General features: G+C 42.2%; 2 protein-coding genes across 10 annotated transcripts in view; one reads left to right on the plus strand and one right to left on the minus strand.

Moving 5' to 3' along the window:
* Positions 1 to 7,863, plus strand: part of SLCO5A1 (solute carrier organic anion transporter family member 5A1) — a 133,415-nt gene extending 125,552 nt beyond the window's left edge. For 2 of the 5 annotated variants that reach the window (XM_045810186.2, XM_045810187.2), the window contains one exon: positions 1,853 to 7,863. In XM_045810186.2, the coding sequence (XP_045666142.2) occupies positions 1,853 to 2,322 (470 nt within the window). In that variant the 3' untranslated portion in view covers positions 2,323 to 7,863. The remainder of the gene's footprint in view (positions 1 to 1,852) is intronic. The other 3 variants (XR_015725829.1, XR_015725830.1, XR_006781924.2) reach the window with 3 other exon arrangements.
* A 6,464-nt stretch (positions 7,864 to 14,327) lies between these two features.
* SULF1 (sulfatase 1) overlaps positions 14,328 to 22,679 on the minus strand; it is a 167,644-nt gene continuing 159,292 nt past the window's right edge. For all 5 annotated transcript variants that reach the window (XM_045810133.2, XM_045810135.2, XM_045810132.2 and 2 more), the window contains one exon: positions 14,328 to 14,500. In XM_045810133.2, coding sequence (XP_045666089.1) covers positions 14,470 to 14,500 — 31 coding nt within the window. In that variant the 3' untranslated portion in view covers positions 14,328 to 14,469. The remainder of the gene's footprint in view (positions 14,501 to 22,679) is intronic.

The raw sequence follows: 22,679 nt of genomic DNA on the forward strand, positions 1-22,679 counted from the left end.
GGTATCATCTGACCCTCTGAAACATTAGTCTTCTCTGGAATTCTCCATTTGTCATTACGTTGTGGTTGGTGGCCCAGTCTGGGAGTAGGGACTTTCTGGTGCTCCTCAGAGGCTTCTAGTTGCATTGTATGGGTGACTTTTTTTTTTTTTTTTTGGTACCGATAAAACTTAGAAGGTCCCATTTTTCAAAGCCAGCTGGTGAAAGGAAATTCTGACATGCTTTGATTTGGTTAAGAAACTTGCCTTTTACTTCCTGTTGAAAACCAAAAATTTGTTTTCAAGGAGGGAAATTTGTTTAGCGAAGGAGTAGTTGACCAGGAAAAGAAAAAAATGGGCCCTCCTTTTTGCTCTCCCTGTCTTTGATGCCATGGAGTTAGGGTGGTTTCTTTTGGAATTGGAGGTAAAGGTGAGTCAACAGAGGGATGTCGCGGTGTCAGGAGTAAGTGGAAGGAGGACATTTCAGGCCTCTATTATTTAATTCAACCTTGACTTAAGTTATGTTGATTATGAAAAGCTGTAGTTGGGCCAAAAACCAATTGCCATTTCCCCAAATTCCAAAGCAAAAAGAGAGTTTTAAGTATTTTAGTAATGTTAAATTTTAATTATAGTGAACATACCTCATTTTGAATGAGTACAACATATTTAAAAATATATCACTTAGCCCACCGTCTTCCCTTCCTTCCCCTTCTCTTCCTCCTTCTCTCCCTCCTTCCCATCACTTCCTTTTCTAAACTCTTATTGAGGATCCATGGGCTGTCCTGAGGGGTCCTTGGGATGCAAGGAATAAAAGGCTTGGCCTCTGCCATCAAGGAGCTTATGGGTAACAAATCTGCAAACCCTTTCAACGCTGCGTGATAGTCGATACAATGGAGGTGTATACAAAATGCAGTGGGAATACGGTGGCATCTGAGTGAGTGAGGAACTTAAAGGAGGGGTAGATAATTGCAAGGTGAACAATTGGGGAATGGGGACACATTTCAGCAAAGGGAGTAAGATATGGTGAAGGAAGTCCACTTGGGTAGACTTTCTTTCTTATGGGAGTAAAGAAATGTCTATCTCATAGCCCAAACAATGAAGCTACTACTCATCACAGATGTTTCACAAGCTTCAAAGATGAATTTTATGCCTTAGTTATTTCTTTTTTTTTTTTTTAAAGATTTTATTTATTTATTTGACAGAGATAGAGACAGCCAGCGAGAGCAGGAACACAAGCAGGGGGAGTGGAAGAGGAAGAAGCAGGCTTACAGCGGAGGAGCCTGATGTGGGGCTCGATCCCAGAACGCCGGGATCACGCCCTGAGCCGAAGGCAGACGCTTAACCGCTGTGCCACCCAGGCGCCCCATGCCTTAGTTATTTCTATGCCCCAATTGTCTTTATATGGTTTGCCATTTGATGTGGTTTCTGGCTTATAGGGGACAGTGTCTTTCCTCATACCCTTCCTGTACCCGAGGACTAGAACCCAATCCGTAAGAACTAAGTGTACTGAATTTTAGTGGTTCATAAAGGGTCTTAGTGTAGCCTCTTGAGTATTTAATGACAAAATCTGGTTTTTAAGGTGAAAAGGATTGCCTAATGGAATTTTTAGCAATCGACATTTTTACAATCTTAAAAATCATTAACGTATTCTGACTGAGTTGAACACTGGAAGATTTAGAGTATTTATAACTTAGTGAACATTTTTATAATAAATATATTATGATAAGATGTGACATATTTAAAAGTCAAGTAACACTAGAAAACTACTGCCCTCAACTGGCTTTAGAGCAAACAAGCACCTTGCTAATTTACAAATCTGTTTTCTCTGATAAGATGGGCTAAATGTTGTTCTTTTTCTTTCTCTCTTCAACTTTAGCGTACATTCCTACTCCGATTTACTTTGGAGCAGTGATTGACACCACCTGCATGCTCTGGCAACAGGAGTGTGGCGTGCAAGGCTCTTGCTGGGAGTACAACGTGACATCGTTTCGTTTTGTCTATTTTGGCTTGGCGGCCGGCCTCAAATTTGTTGGCTTTATTTTTATTTTTCTGGCTTGGTACTCCATTAAGTACAAGGAGGACGAGCTGCAGAGGCAAAGGTGGAGAGAATTCCCTCTGAGCACTGTGAGTGAGATGGTGGGCCACACCGACAACGCCGATAAGTACGCCCGGACTAGATCTTGTCCCGCTTTCAGCAGCCAGGGGGATTTCCACGAAGAGACTGGTCTGCAGAAAGGGATCCCGTACACCGCACAGACCTATCCGGGGCCCTTCCCCCAAGCAATAAGCTCCTCCCCAGACCCGGGGCTGGAAGAAAGCCCTACTGCCATGTCGCCTCCCTCCTGAAGCTTGAAAACGGAAGACTTTAGTTTTGTTGGTTGAGTTGAATATGGCAACTTGAGAAACACCCGTGCCTTCTTTTCTTTCTTTCTTTTTTTAACCTCTAAAGACACAATCCTCAAACCAACAAAACTCAGTATCCACAGCCACTATTGATTGAGGGCTGGATACCTCCACAAGACTGAGAGCCTTTCCCCCCTTCTGTCCGAGAAGGAGGAGTTTAGATAGGTGTGTTACCATTTCCGCTACGTTAATTTCATGCTCGTGCTCCAGGGTGGTATAAGGCTGAGAGGTGCCCGGTTAACAAAATCACGGGAAGTGTACTGGCGGTACATATCATTAGCATACACTCCAAACAGAGGTGAGCTTGACCATGACTTTGCATTTACAAATCAGAGTTTTTAGATATGAACACCTACTGTGAGTTCCACTACAAAGCACAAATGAATTTGCCTCAACTATGCAATTTTGATTGGGAAAATATAAGTGCAGCCTGTTATTTTTCTTTCAAGAGACTAAAGCAGATACGTTTGGAAAAGAGGACAATAAACTTTCCCTAAAGTACTGTTAATAGCATTTTAAGCCATAGCAGAGTTATAAATCAGGTAGAATTTTTCAAAGGCTTCAAAGGAATCGTATGCCTAGCGTGCTAAAAGGAACAGCTACTTTATTTCATAAGAGACATTCTCTTTAGTCTGTCTGCCCCATCACAAGGTAAAGAGTCTGCCGAATCATAAACCTGATAGCTTGAATATAAACTCCAGTATTCTTTGGCCAGGGGCTTTAAAGCCAGTGTGCTAAACTACATGGCTTGAACCTAATTTGAGATGCCTCATAAGGAGAGAAACTGATGGCTTTCTCATCCAAAGAAAAATGCTGCAGACATTCTTTTAGCTCTTATCGGCCCACACAAAGGTAGTTAAGAATTGTAACCTTGACACTCAAAAGAGTTGGAAAAAAGAAATTCCACGGAGGTAAGATGGAGTCCCATATGATCGTGTTAGTTATACACCTGGAAACCTTAGCAAATCTGTATCGTTTTCTTTCTTATGTACAGAAAATTGCTGTGGTTGCCTCCTGAAGTTGAGTAATTAAATCAGGAAAGCTATACCTGTGATAGGAAAATCACTCTGAATACAGGATGAGAGAGATCTGTGAGCTGGGAGAGTATGATCCTAAGTCATGATTGAAAATTATTTAAAATCGACTTGTCTGTCATACTGAGTTCCACTTCATCAGCATTAGAATGATTTTGCACCTCTCTTTGATTCCTTCCTCCTGTTGACCTTCCCTTAGTGATCTTGCGAGAGGACGTTTCTGTGCACTTTGGGTTCATTATCCATCATCCTTTTCAGTTCCTCGCAGCACATCACTTTGACTCCCGTGCCACATAGACTGCTTTCTACATGGTTCCTCAGGTAGACGCTTCTGACTGCACTGTGGACTGGGAGCAAGTTAACTCATGGGATCTTGGCTGCTCAGAGAAAGAATCCTGACCACCAGGACTTAGGAGGGACTGTAAGGTCCAAATACCCATATAATTGTGAACAGTTTCTGCCACGGAGTCTACGCTTATGCAGGGGCTAATTTGGGAACTGATCTCCTTGGCTGGCTTACACTGTTCCACAGAGGGGAAGTGAGGGACAGAACCGTCCCATGATTCGGGCTTTTTGCCCTTCATCCTTGGAGGTGCTGGTGGAGTTGCGTGAACGTTCCTGGGTTCAAGGTCAGTTTCCTCTCCACCTAAGAACGGTGTTGTCAAATGGTGCTTCTGCTGGCATGCAGTTTGTGGAGAGGGCTATCGCTGTTAGACCGGATAATGTCTGTAAGGGGTGGAGCCAGTGGTCTCAGGTGACAGGGTCTCATCTGGCTGAGTCCTAAGTCTGCCATTGTCTGTAATTACGCTAGCGTCTGTCCGACTTTGCTCCCTGTGGTATGTACCAAAGGTCTTCAGAGAATGTTGTGGATTAACTTAGCATCTACTCTGGTGCCTCAGGGTTCCCTTTTACTCTCTATGGGAGATCTTTGATCCTTTCGATCCTTTAGGAAGTTTCCTTTTGTGTCGGAGCTAAAGATACACAGGTTGGGGAGAGCTGGTATTTTCTTAATTCTCCTCTAACTGCTAAAGAACTGCATCGAGAGAATTTGGATGGGATTAGCACCTTTTTTTTTTTTTTAAGCTAGGATTGTATGTTCCAACACTCTTACAATCTCTCTCTTCTTGGTAGTGTATTTTGAAAAGAAGCCGATCTCAGAACCCCAGGATAGGAAGTGACAGACTCTTCAGGTATAATTGGACTGTCCCCTTTCTCTACCTGAACAGTCATCCATCCAATTCAACGACCATTGACCAGTTCTCTATCAGGCACTATTTTAGCCAGTTACCATCTGCCACTCTATGAAATTCTTTAGGTTGACCAGCCAAAATTCAAAGAAATGGGCCTGGACTGTACACACGATGTTAATATCGTACTTCCTCAAGTATGTGATACTTACGATAAGTAGTGGGCGTGTCATTAATGTGTTGTTGGTTAGTGTAGAGGCAGTAGTAAAAATCACAGAAGACTGACGTTTTAGAATACGTAACAATGAAGAAGTGTCCCCCAAACGCTTTGGGTCCCGGTAGCATCCTTGGAATATTACAGAGTCAACTAAAGTGACTATCTTATAAATGGCATCATTTGGTTGTAGATATGAGGTTCTTACATGTTTGTTACTTTATAGTCACAGCTCCTATAAAAGTTTAATTCCCACTTGCCATGAACTGAGGCTTCGAATTACTTGTTTTGGAGAAAGGTCACCTTGTTCTTTTATTGACTCTGTAGATTAATGTATTATTTGGCTTTAATATGCAAATATAATATCCGCGAGTCTAGCCTATTAATTTAGAAACTCCCAGGGGAGGGTGGGTGGCTGGAGCACTTGTTTGTTATCTTCATTAGTATGAGGTCCTTATCCTTTTCAGGTAGATTTCGTTCTTGAAAACATTCAAAAGTCATTCAGAACTAAGGTGGCGGGGGTGAAAGGAGGAGCAGAGAAGCAACCAATTAGCTTTTGTGCAATGTTGACTATTTTCAGAGCATTTTGTCAAGCACTTAATATACATCTTTTTTTTTAATACTGTTAATAAGTTTGCAAGATGACTATTTTTATTCTGTGTTGTTTTTTTTTTTAACAGATCATGAAAACTGAGGCTCAGAGAGGTAAAGAGATTTGTTTAGGATTGTACAGAGTGGCCAAGTCAGGGTTCAGAAGCAGGTTTCTATCTCCATCGCTCACTTCTTACACTATATAATGCCGACAGTGGTTTGGGTTAACAGAGACAGGTGTGACTATAATTTAGTAAGGTAAAGCATTTCATTTTTTGATGTGTTACTGTTCCTGAAAAGTCGAGAAGTTATTATTCCTTTGTGTAGAATAGGGAAAAAAATCTGTAGGAAACATCAAAATTTAATGTTTAGATTTTCAAGGTAAATTCACAGTTATATAGCTAAGTGTTATATTCAAAATTGTCATAACATACCTCAAGTATTTATTTATAGTTCATATTTAATATAGAGCAAATCCAATTTTGATGTCAGCGTAGAGTCTCAGTAGAATTTCTGAAATGAATCATGAGGAAATGTGGTTCAGATTTATTGAATCTGAGCTCTGGGGATTTTAAGTGTATGCTTTCTTTTTCGTTTCTTCCTCTTTCAGAATGTTAACGTTTCCATTAATTTTTAGTGAATATGGGCTTTAAGTTTCCTAAATAAACGTTTTAAATGAACATATGCAAAGTGTTACATGTTAAATGAACATAGACAAAATGTTACGTGTTCCATACCAAACAGCTGGTGGATTGTTACTGTTCCGAGCTGCGGTCAGAACGGATGCCTTCACTGGGAAATGCAGCCATCAGAGGAGGAAGGATAATGACAGTCCCGCAGTTTCACCAACGACCAAGAAAATTCTTCTCGGTCTGCAATTCCAGCTTGCGTTCTTTGGTAGACTTGGAGCCAGGAAGTTTCTTTTTGGAGCCTGTTTCGCATCAACCAAAGAGCAGCTGCATGGTTGATTGAATGGACCTTGTGGAAATTCTCTAGTGCACCCGGGAGCAGAAGAGCCCAAGTCTGGGTGGGGCGGGGCGGGGGGAGCCAGTTATACTTTGAGCGTGTGTGGACCTCAGACATCCTCGATGGTGCAGAAACATGAGTCTAACTATTGCTACAGAGGGGCAGACGGAGTATGCTAAATAGCAGATAGATATCAAAATACCGTCTAATCCCGGAACGGCCCAGACTGCAGACTGCAGCTTTGCTAGTTCTGTTCTCCAGACCAGTAGGTAGCCTCTCCACGTTATTCATAGTTCCTCTTTCCTGGTATGAAAGGGCGTGCCGTGGCGGGCAGGCGAAGGTAGTAGTAGCCTTGTGCACTTTATCTTTTTCGTTTTCTCTCCTTTCCTCATCTTCCAGGATGCTGCTGGCTGTGTCTGTCCCAGGCTTCTTGCTACGTTGGAATCAGATCTGTGTATGTTTGAACAGGTTCTTTTAAGCACTTCATTTTTACTCAGCCCTAAGAAGGGTCAAATATGATGAAAACCCTCCCTGGGTATTTGCTTTTGCAACATTAAAAAAAAAAAAAATGCCTCGGTGCTAAAAGTATTTGAGGATGCATGCTGACCACAGAAATGCACTGCTGAATTTACAATGTCTCGCTGGCAAGGGACTGCATGTGCTTTGCTTTTGGAAATCTAGAGAACTTCCCAGAAAACAAGCACTCCTTATTCTTGTTACTACAGTTAATCCATGAACTTCAAGCTGCAAACATGGAGACTATAAGGGGGAACACCTTTTCTATGGAAAACTCAGCGTTTTTGATATTTCTTTTCGCAAGAATAATCAGACGCTACAAATAATTTCAGAGAGAGGAAAACGATTTCACATGATCTTTCCTTCTCCAAAAAACTGACACCCTTGTAAGGTGTTTTTAATAAGGGGTTTGGAAGGTGTTGTCTTTTTCTCTATTACATGTTAAAATCAGAGGAGAAAATACCCAAAACTAAAGTCATTGCAGGGACATCTTAAACCAAAGGGGTGAACAAATGGGGTTTAAACGGTGTATGTAGAAATGAAAAGTCAGACTAATTGATAAGACTTTATAGGGGGCATTTTTCTTAAAATACATACCTCTACCCAAAACCCCAAATGTTATTTTAGAAGCACGAAATAGGCAGGTCTGCCTCTAACTTTTTAGTTAAAGGAGATGTAACACTGTGTCAGATAAACTGACATTAGGATCCTGGTGGAGTGTGTGTGTGGTGTGTGTGTTTTGTGTGAAAGTGTATTGGTGATGAAAGGCCGTTTTGAGTCGTTGCATAAAGGAGTTTGATTTTGTGATTTTTACAATGAGTATTTATTTGGAGTCCTATTACGGTAATTTAAAAGATGTATAATTTCCTTGTGTTTAATGAAATCTATTGTCAATGTATTAATAAGCCTTGGTTTACAACATCTTGAATACTTGATCATTGAAAATTAAGAAAAAAAGTTAAAAAAAAAATAAAGTGTGTTGGATTGAAATTAGTTTGTCTCTGAGATCTCTTCTGATGGACAGCAGAGTTTTCTAAGGCATCCCAAACTTTGGGGTGAGAGGCGGAGGGAGGCAAAGGAGCTCCGGAAATAACAGCATGAGTCACAGTTTAGAGCACAAAGTGGTTATTTTTAGAACCTTGCCTGGAGCACTCCATAGGTGTAAAGCAGGGCAATTGATTTCCATTTCTCACTCTGTCACCCCTCCTGCACAGCTAACCGAAAGGACCACAATGGCCCAAGATACAGGAGCTACTAGGGGGAGTGTGTGTGTGTGTGTGTGTGTCTGTGCTGGTTTCTGGACAAACTCTTATTTTCCTCCATGGCCTTGTGCATTCATTGTGGAGGCCATTTATACAAAGGGCAGATAGTACCCTTTTGCCCAGTTTACCTTCTTCTCTTCAGCAATGTGTGCAACTTAGGCAATTTAGAGATTTCACTCAACTCTCTTAAATATCCCACACATTCAAGGGAGAGGCAGAGTCATTCCGGATATTGGGCTTTTTGAAATAGACACACGAGAAAGTTTCTTTTTAAGAAATGAGGAGAGAGGAAAGGTTATGCATGTGGCCACTCATTGCATTAGTCCCAGACTTGGTACGACCTCAGCATTTTAAGAGCTGTTAAAAAGCATCCAGTTCGTTTCTTCTTTTAAAAATCGCCAGCTGAGCGAAGTCGGCCTCTGTAGCTTTGGCGTGGGGGTCCAGAAAACATTTTTAATTGCACAAAGTCATTGGAAAGCAAGGAGATCGATATTTGGTGCTCACTTTTGTATTTAAACATCAAAGTCTGATGCGGTTCCAACTCTTAATACCAATATAGATCAGTAGAAAGCTAAAACCCTCCTTTGGTCTTCTGGAATGGCTAAGATCCTACGTACCGAAGAAAGAGCAAGCCTGGCATGGATCAAGTTGTTCTAGCTGTGTTCTTGTCTAAATGGTGGTTCTGCTACTTCAGAAATCAATGAAGTGGCAGCTTTGCCAGGGGCGGATCCTGGCTGGAAAGAAAGATGTCATTAGTTGCACTAGAGTGACACCTAATGGTCATTGTGGAAATCACATGCTTTACTAACCTCATCCCTTCCGGTTCCTGGGCTCGAGTTGTAGGGGGCTTTTTGTGACCAGGTTCATATTAGGGTGGCAATGACATCTCTTCTTCTGCTGAAACCCATTAGTAATTGAGTTGGTTCCACTCTGGCTCCGGGTCACCTGAGCCGTTGGGGCTGGAGGTAGGGTAACGGGGAAGAGGACTGGGGGTAGAAGACACATTCTGAATTCCTGAGTCCTAGGAGGCACACTGGTGTAGAGGCTAGAAATTCAGAATAGAGGGTAGGTAGATACATTTATCCTCCACTTAAGTGCATTTGCTAGCAGAAAAGTGAGGCAATGCTCAGCACAAAGACTTTAACATTTGTAGCTCCCTTTGTCCCCCAACCCTCTGCAGTGCTTTCCCTGACATCGGGGAGCAGGGACTCCCTCGTCTCAAAAGGAAATATCTGCTTTCTGAAAGCCATTTTCTCTGCTTATTTTATACAGTAGTGGGCTCGCTATAAGCCCCTAGGTACTGTGCTGGGGAAGTCCTCAGCATCAGCGACACAACTCAGAGAAAGAAGAGTTAATTAGACCCGTATGAACAATAGTTGCATTAGGTAGGTTTCTTGGTCATAAATGGGGCAAATGGCAAGGTCATGAATGTGGCCGGTCATTTTCACTCCATTGGCCTCGCACTTGGTTCAACATCAGTGTTCTCTTACTTGGGGGAAAGGAAAGTAAAAATGGTCGAGATGCTGTGTCCAAGGGGTGGGGGAGTTGAAGAAAGTTCACACAGAAAGAAAAGAAAGATAAAATTTTATAAGGTAGAAGGGAAAACAAAATACGGGAACTGAAGAATGATGAGATTTTTACCGGTTGAGATGGGGAATTCAGACCCGGGAAGGTGGCGCTAATCCAGGGGAAGCTGGTAGTGACAGCAAGGAGGGGGAGCAGATGGGTTGATGGAAGGCTGGAACTTCTGGTAGGGGGGGTGTTAAAAATCACCGAAGATACCTGAGCAGGAGGCGGAGATCTGAGCCAGGTGATGACAGCTAGCAAGTATGGGATGAGGTGGAGTGGGAGCTGGAGGGGAAGGGGCTTAGGCTGCTATTACAGCTTTCCCAGCAGCTTCTAGAAGCAGTCATGGGGGCTTAAATGAACCAGGGTGGTGGACCACACTGAGGTAGTAATTGCTCTAAGATCTTATGTTTTCTGTTAAGATAAATTTTGAAGATATTTTCCAAATAAATTTTGAAAATATCAAACAATACAATTGGAAAATATCAAGCAGAATTGGATTAATTGGGGGACTTGAGGACCTTCTTATAGCTGAGATTATATTAGCTTTAAAGCAAGTTCTGAACAACAGGCATTTAAAAACTTTTTTTTTTTTTTAGAAGTGCAACATGTTTAAGTACACTTGGCATGGGGTAGGAGTGTTCAGTATTCATTCCTTCTCTCTTAACCGAAAACCCTGCAGATAGGGTTATTTTATTTTATTTTTTAAGGAAGGCTGGGAGGAGCCTCGGGTATTATCTAGTTTGGGTTTGGCGAGTAGGTTTGTGTCTCACACTGTAGCTGGCTGCACCGAGAAGGGTTCTGAGGGTGCAAGTGCTCTGGCTTCGTGCAGGGGTGTCCTCATGCATTAGCCACATCTCCCCGGAGCACGTTTTAGGGAAAGAAAGCACAGATGTGATGTATTTGCCATCCTTGATTCACACCTTTTATTTTACAGTCAAGTCAAATTTTGAATTCATGTCCATTGTTCTTTCTACTACTCTTTCCCACATGGGGTTGCACTATGGCCTCTCCCTTCCCTGATCTAGGGTGGGAGTGTGTGTGTGTGTGTAAATGGAGAAAGTGGGCAGGGGCTGGCCCTGCTTCTGGTAAACCTCTTTCTCTTCTAAATCTGTGGGAAATGGGCAACTGGGGAATCAGCTGAGCCCTCTGGGCATCAGCTCCTCGGAGATCAAACAAGGTCAGTCAGCTAGCCAAATTTTAAGCACTGTTCAAAATCCCAAAGTCTCTTTCATGCCCTTTGCACATAGTAGGTACTCCATAAATAGTTATTGAGTTGAACTAAAATGGAATTTTCTCCAGGGTAGCAACATTTGGCCTAGTCACATTTTGTAGGAAAGGAGTAAGGAGGGAGGCAAAATGATGTGCCTTTGGTCAACACTATGATCTCAAACTCTTCTGATGAAACTGTGGTGTTGTGGACTGAATTGTGTCCCCTCAAAATTCAGATATTGAGGCCCTAAGCCCCCAGTGTGACTGTATTTGGAGAGAGGGCATTTAAAGAGGTAATTAAGCTTAAATGAGGTCATAAGGGTGGGCCCTAATCTGATATGACTGGAGTCTTTGTAAGAAGAATGCCAGGGCTGCACGTGCACAGAGAAAAGGCATGTGAGGACACACAGAGAAAGTGGCCATCGGAAAGCCAAGAAGAGAGGCCTCAGAAGAAACCAAAGCCTCTTGGTCTTGGGCTTTCAGACTCCAGAACAGTGAGAAAATAAATGTCTGTTGTTTAAGACCCCCAGTCTATGGTATTTTGTGATGGTGGCCCTCGCAAAATAATACAGATGGTTGCCTCCATTACCTCAGAACTGCTTAATACATCTCAAAAAGTCCTTTGCTTTTGTTTCTTCCCCCTTTACTATTAACCTTCTGGTCTCTGAACATTTCACAGGTTGCCAGCCCCTCGACCTGCAGAAGAGAAATCTGGAGCAGAAAGAAGTATATGGCATTTGTCAGTTAGGAAAAACTTGAGGGTGGTTGGGTCTTGACCAAAGTCCATGGTCCTGTCCCCAGTGAACTGAAACTCCCTTCAGTGGATCAGTCCTCTTGTTTTGGAAAACTCCATCTGTGCTGTCCAGAGCCAGCTATATAATTTGTTGGTCTGGTGACACGAGGGAAGGTGGGATTGCTTGTTCAAAAATCATTAAAGATGTCAAGATGGGGACAGGAGAGGATTAAGCCAAACGCTGGCTCTGCGTAACTGCCCAGGGGGCGTGGCGGGGAGGCCACTCTTGTGCTGTCTCTGCCAAAGCCTTCCTGAAGCCAGGAGGCAAATCCATGCTGCGGTAGTTAATCTGAGCATGTTCTAGAACACACAGACTTCGGGGCAGGTTTACATATGTAGCTAATGCTTAACTGTGTCCACTGAGATCAGGACTCGATCTTACTTGCAAAGAATGGGTGTCGCACAAAAACGTGGTAAGCTCATTTCTCTGAAACAGGTAGAGTTTAAAGACCTTTTATTTCAAGAAATATTGCTTCTAGACTTTCCGGAAGCCAGAATTGTTCTATAAAAGTATCACAGAATATTACACAAGATTAAAAAACACAGTATGCTTCCTAATAACTTGAAACCTTTTTACAAAGCACATCATTCATGACCATAAATATGTTTTCTTCTGTCATTCAGCTGGTGACACACGCATCTGATAAAGAGCTAGTTAATTTTAACATATGTACAGAGTCTATGATAAAGACTTAAAGTTATCAAAGATTCAACTATAACATATTAAATTTTCTTTAAAAGAGTTGGCCTTAAACACTTAAAGAAAACATAATTAACCTATGCATTTGAATGACCTAAAAATAAAAAGAAAATCACTGTTAAGCTAAAAAAAAAACCTTCTTGGGAAGTTGGCTAGGGTACTGATAACTCTCAGTGAGGTAATCCTTTTGCTGGTATTTAAAAATCTAATACATAAACAAGAATATTTTCAAGAATACAGAATTTCAAAAGCAGTCTTGAATTATGCCTTAAAAAAATCAGAACTTGGTGAAGGCCTTAAAAATAATCATATAACATATGGTGTGTTTAAAATATGAAACATTCATGAGTTTGTTTTATTGAAAAGGTTTCTTATATAAATTCAAAACTAAGCATATTTTCTCAACACTTGACCTTATTAGCCAGGTCAAGAAAACAAAGATGAAAAGAAGAAGTCTTCAGTCCTTTTATCCTGTTAATTAATAATAAAAATTCAGCAATCTGAGGGAGAGGATGAGCACTTTGAGGCGAGGCACAGAGAGAGCAGGCAATCTTTGTTTTGTCCATTTATTTATTTTTACTGCCAACATCGTTAGCCATGCCTTTCTGCTAATCAATTTTAGCAAGTCGAGGAAAACACATGCAAGGTTTTCTGGCAGAAGCATACGCTGAACAATATGTCATCCATACTGTGTGTCACTCTTGGGGTCTGCGTCCCGTGGTCACACTGAGAGCAAGCAGTGAGACTATGACAAGCCTATGGGCAGGAAAAAAAAAAAAAAAAGACTAACCAAGCAGACATGGCATCCTGAGCTCAAAGTGCAAAATCATTGAACGGGATGGCACTGAGAAGTTCCAGTGGTTAAAAAAGGAATCAAGACCACATTAGGCAAGCAGTGGAAAGTGTGTTGAAAAACTCATGAAGAACGTCAAGTTTTAGAAATTTTAGAAAGGTACAATTCTAGCCATCTCGATTGGATAATATTTGTATAGGCATATCCCTATCACTTTCAAAAGATAATACTGTTTTAGTCCCCCGCCCAAACAAACAAACAAACCCAAGTCAACCTCTCGTTCTATTCTTGACAAGTCGTGAATTACAACACCGAGTCCCCGCGTGCAAACCGCCCCGCGAGCGCGCTAACTTCTGCACCCGGGTGCCTAGGGTAGCTTAGAATGTTGGCTGTCGCGATCGCCTTTATTAGTTTACTACTACAAAGTTAAAAAAATACTGTGTTTAGGGTAAGGTCACAATTTCAGCTAATGGGAGGAGAGTGGAAAGGCGGCACTGCCTTCTAGGCTCCGCAAGCTCCCCGTCTTGCGGGTCTTCGCCTTGCTCGCCCGCCCGCTCTCGCTGCTGGAGCTGGTGGGCTGCTCCCCCGCAGCCGGACTGGGCGGCTGATGAGCGGCATCCGCACCCGCGTGCGCAGGCGGGTGCCGCTGGTCTTCGAAAACGTCTCGTCCCGGACCCGCGCCCCGGGGAGGTGCTCGCGGCTGCCGGCTCCCGGGCAGCATCCGGGGCCCGGGCGGGAGCACCAGCTCCGAGAGGCCATTGCCGCTGAACTCGGTTTCAAGATGATTTCTCTCTTCGGGCTCCCTCCACGTTTCAGTTTCGTGATTTCTCCAGTGTTCAGAATTCAAACGACTCGCTTCTGGAAGGTCGTTATTCCATTCAAGTTTCGTCTCTGGACTGAAGGTGGGTTGGTTCACAGGCAGGGTTCGAAGGTCAGCTGGCAAGGTCAAATGAGGCGCTTCCCCAACCATAGGACTCGGGTCTTCCTCGGCCTCAGCGGAGGCCGTCTCTACGGGCACAGAGAGCTCGGCGGATGCAGCCAGGAACCCGTCACTTCGAGCGGTTGTCGTCTTACTTGTTTTCTTTTGCTCACCGCGGCTGTTCAGCAGCGCAAATACTCTATCTACGTCCTTCAAGTAATGAGTCCAGTCAACCAGACTAAGCGTATAGTTTCGTCTGTACTCATAGACACTTCCGTTCACACTGTATAAATCCTCCAGACCTTGCCAGTTGACATCTGCAGCGGGGCTGGGCCGGTTAACCTTCCCATCCATCCCATAACTGTCCTCTGTGAAAAAAGAGACGAAGGTGATCATTAGTGGACAAAGTATTTCCTACTTCTCGGACAAGCGACTTAAGATGTTGTTCATAGGGCAAATCAGTCTGAAATACAAGGCTAAAAAGTCTTTCCTTATGGTTTCATGGGAGAATTCTGCCAAGCCTTCAAGGAGAAGAGAATCTGAATGCTAGATAAACTGTTTCAAAGCATAGAAAAATCAAAGAAAATTTCCAAACTCCTTTTGTGAAGCAAATATCACACTGTTAGTTGTGGTAGGGAGAAAGAGGTCCACATCCTAATCCTAGAAACTGTGGCTCTGTTAGCTTCCACGGCACAAGGGACTTTGCAGATGTGATTTAAATTATGTTGATATGGGAAGATTATTCTGAAGTATCCAGATGGGGCCAATGTAATCACAAAGGTCCTTGTTAGGGAAAGGGAGGCAGAGGAGTGAGAAGATGCGAGCTCAGAAGCCTAGGTCGGACATACACGCGTGCATGCGCACACGCACGCACACGCGCACACAGACACATACAGCTTGAGATCTGAAGGTCCGACACTTCCCCCATCCGAAGACGGGGGAAAGGGCTCTGGACAAGGAACACAGGGAGCCTCCAGAAGCTGGAAAAGACAAGGAAAGGGATTCTTTTCTAGAGTTCCCGGAAGGAGCACAGACCCGCTCACCTCATGGTTTTAGCCCAGTAACACCCATTGTGGACTTCTGACCACTAAAAATGAAAGAATAAATTTGTGTTGTTTAAGACAAAATGGTGATTTGTTACCGCAGCAATAGAGAATACAATACCTAAAAAGGTAACACTAGTACAAAAAAAAGAAAAGAAAAGAGAAGAAAATTAAAGACTGGTATTATTTATTAATACAATACAAAAATCCTAAATAAAATATTATTGAAGAGAATTCAATATTATATTAAGGAAATAACACATGATGACTTAGTGGAATTTATTCCAGGAATGAAAGGTTGGTTCATTCTTAGCAAATCCATTAATATAATATATTACATTGGAAGATCTATAGAATAGAATAGAATAGAATTGGAATATATCATATTGGAATATATCATATTGAAAGATTGAAAGAGAAAAATTATTTGAGTATCTCCATAGATGCTGAAAAAAGCCTTTGACAATTTCAACATTCATTAGTAATAAAAACACTAAAAAAAAAAAAAAATCAATGCCTAGTTCCTTAACATGATAAAGATGTACACAACTTAGCCCTAAAAACTGCACTCTCAATGGGGAAATCTGAAAAGCAGTTTCACAAAGATCAGGAACAAGGTAACATTGTACTAGAAGTATTAGTTCATTCAATTCGACAAGAGGAATCGACTAGAGCCAACAAATTGGAAAAGAAGCAAAGATATCTCTATTCACGAATGTATGACAAGTATACCTGGAAAACCCAAGAGAATCATGACAAAATTAACTCAAAAATAGGAATATTTTTTAAAGTAGCAGGATATAAAATTAATATACAGAAATCGAAAGCCCTCATCTACACAAATGAGAATCACGAAGAGGTTTTAATGGTGGAGGAAAACCCTATTCACAACAGTAACAGAGTAGATAAAATACTTAAGAATAAACGTACCAAGGAATGTGCAAAACCTCTAAGAAGATAGTTTAGGAAGCTCCTGAAAGACCTAGAAATTTACTTAACCAGGTGGAAGATAGCCTTTGTTCCTGGATAGAAGACTCAGCATTGTAGAGATACAAGTTCTTCCTGATAATTCTTTCAAAAACCAGATTAAAAAGTGGGCATACGATATAACCAGATAATCTACAAAAGTAAGTAACATGACCTTTAAACTTTCAAAAACATGTTCAACTTTCCTCATAATAAGAGCAATACAAATTCAAACCATACTGAGATACCCTTTTTTTCTCATTCAATTGGAAAAAAATTTAAAAGCTTGACAGCTGTTGAAAGTAGACACTTAATATACTGAGGATGGGAATGCAAAATGGTACAAACCATATGGAAGGAAATTTGGCAGTATTGAATATGTCCATATAGGCATTTACCTTTGACTTAGTAATCCCACAACTAGGAATTTACTCTGAAGATATCCTCAAGAACATGAAACACATTTGCACAAGGCTCCTTACTGCAGCGCAAACTGTAAGTGTACAATGAGAGGAACTGAAATGCTCATGCATAAAAGAGTGGCTGAATGAATGATGGTAGAGCCACAAAGTAGATTACTGTGAAGAAGTGAAAAGAGAATGGCAAGATCTCTATGAACTGATGGAGAGGATAGATTTTAAAGTGAAAATAGTATTTTAAGTGAAAAAGAAACCAAGTGCAGTACTGTATATTTAGTATGCTACCCTCGGTGTAAGAAAGTAAGAGAAATCAAACATCACCATCTGCTTACTACTGCAACAAAAACACAGGAAGGTAAAACAGAAACTGAGGAGTCTGGTTACCTACAGCACACGTGTGGGAAGAGGTGGTGGGAAAGATGAACATTTCTCTCCATATGCTTTTGGCAGTTTCGACTTTTGGAACTATGTTAAAGTATTACACACTGAAAAGCAAAATTACACTACCAGTGATAGAAAAAATAGAACCAAAAATGGAATACAGACAGAAATAAACAAATCTTGGTCTATTTCGAATGAGTAACATAACCACAATAAAGGAGGATGTAGCAGGGAGCTAGCCCCAGTAACTTCAAACACAGAGCTATTTTTTTCTCCTTCTAAAGACAGAAAGACCTGAAAAATATACTGAACTCTAGTTAGCAGGTTTGTGTTTACAATTGTAGGATCTAGCAATTCTGAAATTGCTTTCTGTGTGCTGTAGCATTTAAAAGATGAGTTAATCCTTTGAGAAGAGTGGGAACGAGACTTCTCACTGCTGGAAAAGGAAGTTATCATATAGAAACTAGGAAGAATAGAATGAACCTTGAGCTGTTGAGTTAGAATCAGAGGTATCAGTACGAACATATGGCTTTTAATCTATCAAGAGAGCTATGTCCACACATATTTCCACATCTGCAGAAATAGGAATGGCTGTCAGTATCTGTGCGTGTGTATTTTAGTTCTGTCCACCCGAAGGGTCTACATACTTAAGATGCCTCCACAGTAATTTTATGCACCTCAAACGCAGATCTTGGGTCCAAATGCCACTCTGCACTTAAAAGGGCCTGGGTTCTTTGGAGAAACGGCTGATTCCAGATGTGGGGGAGTGAAAATATAAGGTGAACCTGGAACATAGTGAGGCCTCAAAGCAATGGAGTGCTCAAAATATGATGAGGACATCCCAAAAGGACATGGAAGACACCTGAAGGGACACCACTGGCCAAAACTGGGATATTTTGATCATGAAAATAAATAATGGTAGCAAAAGGATATCCATGGGATAAAATAAGGATCTATGAATCCTTACTGCTAAACATACATACATACGTACGAGAAAAGGGCAGTTTTTTCTCTACGGTCGAGTACCACTTAAGAAATGTAGCAAGAATAATGAAGTAGAAAAAATCGTCATTTTTGAAGTCACCAAAATGACTGAGGCAAGAATTATGAATTCCTCAAAAGCTAGCATATGAATTACTAATTAAAAAAGGAAAAACTAATTTTATAGTGGATTAACCTAGCAAACCACACCTGAACCAAGTAATCAAAGGTAAGACCACCAAACAGATGTCACAGAGCTCGTTGTAAGATATCCTGAGGGGCGCCTGGGTGGCTCAGTGGTTTGGGCGTCTGACTCTTGATTTCGGCCCAGGGCATGATCTCAGGGTCAGGATCGCGCCCTGCGTCTGCTTCCATGCTCAGCACAGAGTCTGCTTGAGATTCTCTCTCTCCCTCTGCTCCTTCTCCCACCTGCCTCTCCCTCTCAAATAAATAAATAAATAAATCTAAAAAAAAAAAAAAAGAAGATATCCCCAAGTGCACACTTGTACTTTTGTGGTATTCCTGTCAGAAATGCACAATTTTAGTCCAATCACGAGGAAACATCAGAAAAACCCCAATTGAGGGACATTTTACAAAATAACTGTCCTGCACAATTTAGAATGTCATGAATGGCAATGAAAAGTCGAGGAACTATTCCAGATGAAAAGAGACTTAAAAGACATGACAATTTACTACAATGTGTGATTCTGGAACCAGAATCCCCAACCAGAAAAACAAAATCCTCCCCAAACCATAAATATGATATTATTGGGACAATTGGCAACAATTGAATATGGACTGTGGATCAGATAATAGACTGTACCAGTGTTAAATTGCCTGATTTTGATAAATGTAGAACAGTTAGATAAGAATGTTTTTGTTTTTGGGAAATACGTACTAACTAATGCTCTTATATAGAAAGATCTATCATGTCTGCAAATTACAAATGATTCAGGGGAAAAAAAAGAAGTGTGTGTGTGTATGTGGATAAAGCAAGAGAACAAGAGAAAACAATAAAGCAAATGGGGTAAAATTTCTTGGAAGTGTCCTTGCAAGTTTTCTGTAAATGTAACATTGTATCAAAATATTAAGTCAAAATCCTTGTTAGATATTAGAACTAAATTGTCCACATTTCCATCCTGATTTCTGCCAGTCCTCATCTCACAAAAGGAGCCCTCTTTCTTGGGCCATTCTGAAGTTCTTTATTCAGGGAGCAAACGTATGAATAGGTTTGTTATGAAAAGTGGATTTTCGGAGTAAATGCAGATGATTTCAAGTTCCAGGTAATTCTCATCCAATCTGGGAAATACAAAGGTTGTAGAACCCCGAAGAGAAATTCAAAAGCACACGCAGGTCTCCAGCTGAGTCGCATTTCTTTCTGGACAGCACTTATTTACTTTTAAAAACATGGGGGCGCCTGGGTGGCACAGCGGTTAAGCGTCTGCCTTCGGCTCAGGGCGTGATCCTGGCGTTATGGGATCGAGCCCCACATCAGGCTCCTCTGCTATGAGCCTGCTTCTTCCTCTCCCACTCCCCCTGCTTGTGTTCCCTCTCTCGCTGGCTGTCTCTATCTCTGTCGAATAAATAAATAAAATCTTTAAAAAAAAAAAAAAACACATGACCACACACTTATTGATGCCAGGGTGGCTTGGTCCGTTAAGCTTTAGACTCTGGCTTCAGGTTCAGGTCATGATCTCAGGGTCATGAGATCCAGCCCCGCATCAGGCTCTGTGCTCAGTAGGGAATCTGTTTGAGATTCTCTCTCTCCACCTCCCTCTCCCCCTGTGCTCTCTCTCTCAAAAAAACGAAAAAACAAAACCAAACTTTAAAAACACAACCAGTAATTATGTCCCACTGTATGCATGGGTAGCAGAGATCATGACCAGTAATTATGTCCCCCTGCAGGCATGGGTAGCAGAGATCTCGTATGCGTGGAACTGTAACTCTTCCGGAGCGGTGTTATAATCAACAAGGCCTACTGGTGTCCCACAAAGCAGAAAGAATAGCTTCTACAGGGACTGCCTGATTCCTACCGACTTCTTGAGCCTGCTCTGTTCCTACTCCCCACATGGCCTCTGCCGTAGCCTCGCCAAAACAATGTCGTTTCCTGAAAGTGCCAGGCTCTCTCCCTCCTCACTACTGGTATTTATTGCTAGAATGTGCTTCCCTGCCTCGGCATCTGAGTTCAGGGCTCAGCCTTCAAAATGAAACTTGAGCATTATTCCCTCCATAAAGGCTTTCCTGACCCTCCTCAGCACCACGGTAGCCCCTCCATTACAGCACCCACGTCTAGATGATTCTGGGTACTTGTGCTCAACAGCAAACTCTGACTTTCACCAGGCTAGGTGTCTAGAATTTCAAGGGGCAAGTAAGAGGTCAATCAGAAATTCATAAGCATTGTAATTTTGTGCTTGTTGCTAACTGGAGGGATGTTTTCACTGATACGGCTAGTCCCCTCCCACGTTTCAGTTCTGAGGGCATTCATTAGATTTTCAAAACTGAGAGAGCCTGAGCAGAGTATCTGCACTAACATACCCAATCCTTTCTCCAAAGCCCTTCCCTGTTTTTTTGTGTGCTCTTTGAATGTTTTTCTGAAGGCACAAGGTTTCCTATATTTGGGACCAAAGCGTGTGCTTTGTGCATGACATTCATGCTGCTTGAAACACAGCATGTTTTAGATGGAAATGGAATTTGCTTTGGGTTTTGGAATTTCAGAGGCTCTGAATTTGGTGTCCTGCAAAATAACTAAAAGCCAATCAAGCAGAAATCCTTTTTATTTGTTATGCATAGAAGATTTCTAGTGCACTAATTTCACTGATGAATTGCAGAACACCTGTTTATTTTACAAATACAAGACTATGAACGTTCAACTAAGAAGGCAGAATAGAATTATAAATAGTAAGTTATGTCATTTATGTATAGATGAATAACTTTGTATAGTCAATGGCTGATTAAAAGCACATACCTGCTCATTGGGGCACATGCACATAATTTTCCCTCCTTCTTAACACTTCATTATTTTTAAAAACCCTCTAATTCTATTACCCATTAATGTGACGGTAAATGTCCTTCAAAACTCAAGGCTCTTTGATATTTCTCTCACTATTCAACTTTATTATCCAACATTGTTCCTAAACTAATATACATTCAGGGCTTACTTGTGCTAAGCACTTTTTGGATATCGGCTCATGTAATCCTTACGTATTATTATGTATATGTATATACTCACCTTTTACAGATGAGAAAATGAAGTTAAAAGGTTAAATAAATTGTTCGAGAGAATCAGCACAGTATGGAGATTAAAAGCGCATGCTAGCCCCAGACTCCATCATTTATCAGCTATATAATCTTGGGAAAGTTAAAAGAAACAAGGCACTGGGAGCAGAATCACTATTGGAAAAGTAAAACAAAATTTTGAACACTCTTTGGGAACTTAGATGAATCCTGACTTCTCCCTGCCCCGATCCTGACCTGAGTGGCCACTGTTGTGTGAAGAGAAACTTACCCACTGGTTGGCATGGCGTGTCTAGCAGAGCTTTGGCTGGATTTCAGCGCCGGCATCCCACACAGGAGCCCTGCCTCTGACCCATGTCCTAACAACTCTGACCCCCAGTCCTCCACTACCTGAGGAGGCTGGTCCCTTTCACCCCAAGCCCTGACCTTGACCCAACTCTTGGTCAAGCATCTTAAACAGAAAAGTCCAACAGAGCTAGCAAGGCAGCTTACAAATAAAATGGGCTTAGACAGCGATGCGTGTCAATTATTTTTCAAAAGAACTGGAAAGAAATATGCAGAGAAAAATAAATAAAGCGGAGTCGTGAGATGTGACAGAGAGAAGAGAAGCAGGTGGCACTTCATTAAAGCAACACAGAGCAGGGCAGTGCAGGTCGGGTTCTCTCCTTCAAGAAGTCCCCGCGCTTCAGAAAAGAGACGGAACTCAGGATTACCATAGAGTGATGACGGAGATGGCGGTGGAGCTGATGAATCTCTCTTTTTGTGTCTCTATGAGACCTAGGAACCTTCTTTGGCATTACGATGTCGCTATTCCCTTTCAAGTACTGTCTCGTTCATGTTCATGTTTCGCATCCCGTGTACACCTTACTAATAATACGCGTCGTTACTGGGGCTGGATGTGTGCCCGGCTCCGTTCCCAGCTTCTTACCAGCAAGGCAGGACTTGAACCCGAGGCAGCCTGGCTGCCCCATACGAATCAGGCCCCGGCACAGAGCTAGCTCACGACACCCGTCTGCAGGCATGAGCTGTTGTTCTGGGGGGGATGAACCCAAACCCGCAAAAGCAAGGGGCGCAGAAGCGCGGCTGCTGAGGGTGGAACACAACGTGGCCTGCTAGTCTCCAGGCTGAGGCGCCCCGGGGCCAGGGAGCAGCCCTGTGAGCCTGAGGCCGCCCAGAACCCTCTGTCCGCCCCACGCAGCCCCAGGACACACACCTGCCAGGAGCATTTCCTGGACATCAAAGGGCAGCGGCGTTAGCTTTCCTAAGCAACGGGGAACAGAAACACCCCCTCAACCTGTTGATCCCATTCTATTTTGCAACAGGGCAATGACTGCTTTCAACTGGAGCCAAAAATGATCTCCTGAGTCATGGGGAGACTTTCGGAGCAATGCCCTTACTCTGAACTTGTCCTAACTGGAAAATGACCGGTGAGTCAGCGGAGCCTGGCAGGGGGGCCTCGCCTCAGGCACATGCCACAGCCACCAGTAAATAGAATAAATAACCAAGTTGAACAAGGAACAGAC

This window comes from Ursus americanus, chromosome 9 (assembly GCF_024610735.1).
Source record: "Ursus americanus isolate L20-20 chromosome 9, mUrsAme1.1.p, whole genome shotgun sequence".
In the NCBI taxonomy this organism is placed as follows: Eukaryota; Metazoa; Chordata; class Mammalia; order Carnivora; family Ursidae; genus Ursus; species Ursus americanus.